The 3,575-nt window shown below is 38.4% G+C and overlaps 1 protein-coding gene across 2 annotated transcripts; it reads left to right on the forward strand.

Annotated features, from left to right (window-relative positions):
* The first annotated feature begins 399 nt into the window (after positions 1–399).
* Positions 400–2,994, forward strand: LOC109195863 (uncharacterized). Of its 2 annotated transcripts, XM_019348629.2 has the most exons (5): positions 400–456; positions 1,354–1,813; positions 1,950–2,018; positions 2,172–2,318; positions 2,657–2,994. In XM_019348629.2, the coding sequence occupies exons 2-5, from the start codon at positions 1,355–1,357 to the stop codon at positions 2,864–2,866; spliced, it is 885 nt and encodes a 294-aa protein (XP_019204174.1). In that variant the 5' UTR covers positions 400–456; position 1,354; the 3' UTR covers positions 2,867–2,994. The 2 variants fall into 2 exon arrangements, with proteins under 2 accessions (XP_019204174.1, XP_025756559.1); XM_025900774.1 differs by lacking the exon at positions 400–456 and having other exon boundaries at positions 810–1,813.
* The last annotated feature ends 581 nt before the right edge of the window (positions 2,995–3,575 follow it).

Below are 3,575 nucleotides of genomic sequence, written 5' to 3' on the forward strand. Positions count from 1 at the left end.
GCAAGAATGGGAGAACATTTGAAAGTTTGAATGGTGGTTGAAGGTGAAAGTAGCTGAAAGTAATTTAGCTAAAAAAAAAAAAAGCCAGTTGGGCGCTTTCTTATCTGATGTCTGCCATTCATTTCAATGGGAACTGCTGAAGACAGGTGAAAAAGCTGAAGTTAATATTGGAAAGTTGCAGAAATCATAAAATCTTTGGCCAATTTAATAAATTAAATTGTTCATACATATATTTAACTTTCACACTTAAAATGTCTACTGGAATGTTTGCTCTCGAGTTCTAAGCGCCCTTTTCCTAGGTCTCCCTCAACTCAACAGACTGACCTTGCTTTGTCATTCACTTTCTCACCACTGATTGCCTCTGCAGTCTGTGCCTTAATTTAACACACCTGGCACACATTATATATGAACTGCACTCACCTCCAGCTCTCTCTTTGCAGTCCCATTGCAGTTGAGGTGAGTTTGATTTTTTCTCCTGAATTTAAACTTTTATGCTAAAGTTTTATATGTACTTGTTGCATATACTTTTGGTGGGAGTGTTATTGGTATTGTACATTATAATAAAATTTAAGAACACAGTAGGAGAGAGTGCCAAATGGGAGAAGTTTATTGTTAAGTGGTTAAGTATTTAACTGTGTTAACATAAATGTTTGGTGAACTTTTTCTAAAATGTTTCCTTGTTTTCTGAAGTGTAATATAAATATTTTCAAAAGTCAGTATTAGCTATAAAAATAAAAAAATCAAAATAAAATAAAAAAGAAGCACACAAGTTGGGCAGAGAAAAGTGATATTTTTTTTTTTTTTTTTTTTTTTTTCCCCCCCCCTGTGGACAAACTTTTCGGCTGTAATATTTGTATGTATTTAAAGAAGGCTGATAAGTGTGACATTTATTTTGAGAATTATATTTTATGATGGTAATTTGAGACAGGTACTGTAATAATTTGTGGGTTGTAGTTGGAGTAGGAACTTAAAATTGGGTGTAAGACAGGGGTTGGCTAATACAGGCCTCTAGGGCCAGTGTCCTGCAGATTTTAGATATGACCCTGGGTCAACACACCTGAATCACATTATTAGTTTATTACCAGGCCTCTGGAGAACTTCAAGACATGTTGAGAATGCAATTGTACTCAGCTTTGATAGATCAAGAATGCATCTAAAACTTGCAGGACACCAGCCCAAAAGGCCTGGAATGCCCACCCCTGTCTTACACCTAAATGTGTTTTTGAAGTTGTAAGAGGTGAAGAGTCTATATGAAAACGCAGAGACTACATGAATGTAAAGTGTTTTACTGTAATATCAGAAGTGTATCTAGCAGAAATGTATATATTTGTGAATGTATTGTTTTTCTTTCAGAATGGCGTTGATGAGACTTATTAATAGTCATCCTGAGACCCCTTATTTTCGTCCACCACCCTTACATGTGCGTGTATTAAAAGTTTCTGAACAGGCAAGGGTGATAAAATGGGATGTGAAGGAGGGAGTGGCAAAACCCATCACTAAAAAGTGTAATATGGTGGCAGCCCTCTCTGATGGGGTAACAGTTGTTAAAGTGACTTTGTTTGAGGCATTTGCATCAAAGGTGCAGGAAGGGGTTTCATATATAATTAAAGGCCATGAGCTAAGAGGGACAGCTCCCCCCTATGCCATTCATATTAGTGCCACCACACAATTCTTCAGAGCCTCTGCCCTGTGTGTCCCCGAAGAGCTGCTTTCTAAAGCAGACAATCTTTTGCATCCCCCGGCCCCTTTGACCCAGCTGAAGATGAGCTCTACAAATGTGGGGCTTATGACCGTAGAAGGGGAGGTTGTGGAGGTAAGCATTTGTGCTGTGATCAGGAGATTGCTTGGTTCTTCTTTTTTTTTTTTTTTCTTCTTTTTTTTTTTTTTTTTTAATAGAAGCCATGACTGTTTTATGTATTCAAGTTTAAATAATGTATTTGACTTTTCAGTGTTTGGCCATCCGGAAAGTGGTGTCGGGGAACCAAGAAGTTCCAGTCAAAAATGTGCAGTTAAAGCAGGTAATGGTGCAACTGAAGTGTCCTAATAAAGCCGGGAAAAGTAATGAGATTGGTGGTAGAGGTTTACATTATATTACGATGTTGGCTTGAATTTGGTAGTAAGTCGCTTTTTGTAATATGAATAAATGTGTTCTATGATCTTTATGATTTCAGGATGCTTGTACCATGAGACTGTGTTTGTGGAGGGAGGCGGCCGTCCATGAGCTTCACGTGGGAGACCACATAAAGGTGTCGCACGTCAAAGTGAAACAGTCCACTTTTGGATTCGAGCTGCACACGACAGCATTTACAAATATTGAGGTATGAAGAAGCTGTATTTGTACCAACATGTAATAGCAATGTAAAAACAATGTTTAGAATGATAGATTTTGAAATGTAAATGCATACAATCTCACAGTAGGTGAAAATATGATGGTGCATGTATTCTATGCTCTTGCAGAGCTAGCAAGCTGTATTTGGTATATAGATATCTGGAAGTAGATCTATAAATAAATGTTAGATAATGCCATGTATTATGTATGTGAACTGGAAGAGTGTGTGGGGGGGGGAGAGGAGAAGAAATGTGCCAAATTGACCAGAGTTTTTAGATGAAAGAAGTTGAAGGTTCAAATGCTTACTAGGTGGTTGTGTATTGACAGACAAATGAAGAGGCACGTGCAGAGGTTAATGTCGTCGGTGTCACCAGTACCAACAGCCCCAATCAGCTTGAGCTACTACTGGAAGATGGAGAGAGCCTGTTTATTGACGCGCACATGTGGCAGCCATTTGAGAAAGACCTCGAGAAGGCCATGGTCTGTGTAAACATGAAACTGAAAGGGAAGCATGTTTCAGAGATTGAAAAAAACTAGGGTGTGAGAAGTTAAAACTGTTTGTCGTGTTGAAAATGTTCATTATGTAAAGTTTAAAAGTTTCAAATATTTTGTGTTCATATGGAAAAAAAAAAAATTGTAATAAAGAGTTGGAAATGAAATGCAAATTGGACAGTATGATTAATACAAATCAGGGCTCTAGACTAACTTTTTGCCATGGTCGTACCGGTGCACTTTAAAACGTTAGGCGCATTGGGCCAAAAGTTAGGTGCACTCAAATTTTTCAACCACATCGCTTAACACCGCACTTTTTTTGGGGGGGGGGGGGAGAATTGCAGTCCATACAGACAATATTTATTTCTAAATTAACTGACATTCTTGTGCTTAAAGTGCTTTGTCAATATTGTAGAGAATGTTAAACTTAATCATCATCTTGGCCTCCTCTGACCACCTGTTTGCTGCTGAAAGGCAGTGGGGAGAGGGGACACTTGGGCAGTGCATTTATCACAGCATATAATGTGATTTCTGGATAAACTGCTGCTTTTTCAGCATTCAAAGATTAATGGCACTGTGTCAGAGCACTGGCTATGAATTTCAGAAGGGTCAGGCCTCAACTTAACAGAAAAGGTATCAATAGTTTCATCTTTTCTTATTACCCACAGCTACATCCACTTCTGTCAGGCCTAGGCTGCTCACTACGGCTGGGTATCATCACTGATTTCTATAATCCATTCGATTCTGCTTCTCA

The sequence above is a fragment of the Oreochromis niloticus genome, linkage group LG19 (assembly GCF_001858045.2).
Source record: "Oreochromis niloticus isolate F11D_XX linkage group LG19, O_niloticus_UMD_NMBU, whole genome shotgun sequence".
NCBI lineage: Eukaryota > Metazoa > Chordata > Actinopteri > Cichliformes > Cichlidae > Oreochromis > Oreochromis niloticus.

Coding starts and splice junctions, on each gene's coding strand:
- LOC109195863 (XM_025900774.1), top strand. CDS start 1,334: ATGTATTGTTTTTCTTTCAGAATGGCGTTGATGAGACTTATTAATAGT. Junction 1,814..1,949: donor TAGAAGGGGAGGTTGTGGAG/GTAAGCATTTGT, acceptor TTGACTTTTCAG/TGTTTGGCCATCCGGAAAGT. Junction 2,019..2,171: donor AAAATGTGCAGTTAAAGCAG/GTAATGGTGCAA, acceptor TTATGATTTCAG/GATGCTTGTACCATGAGACT.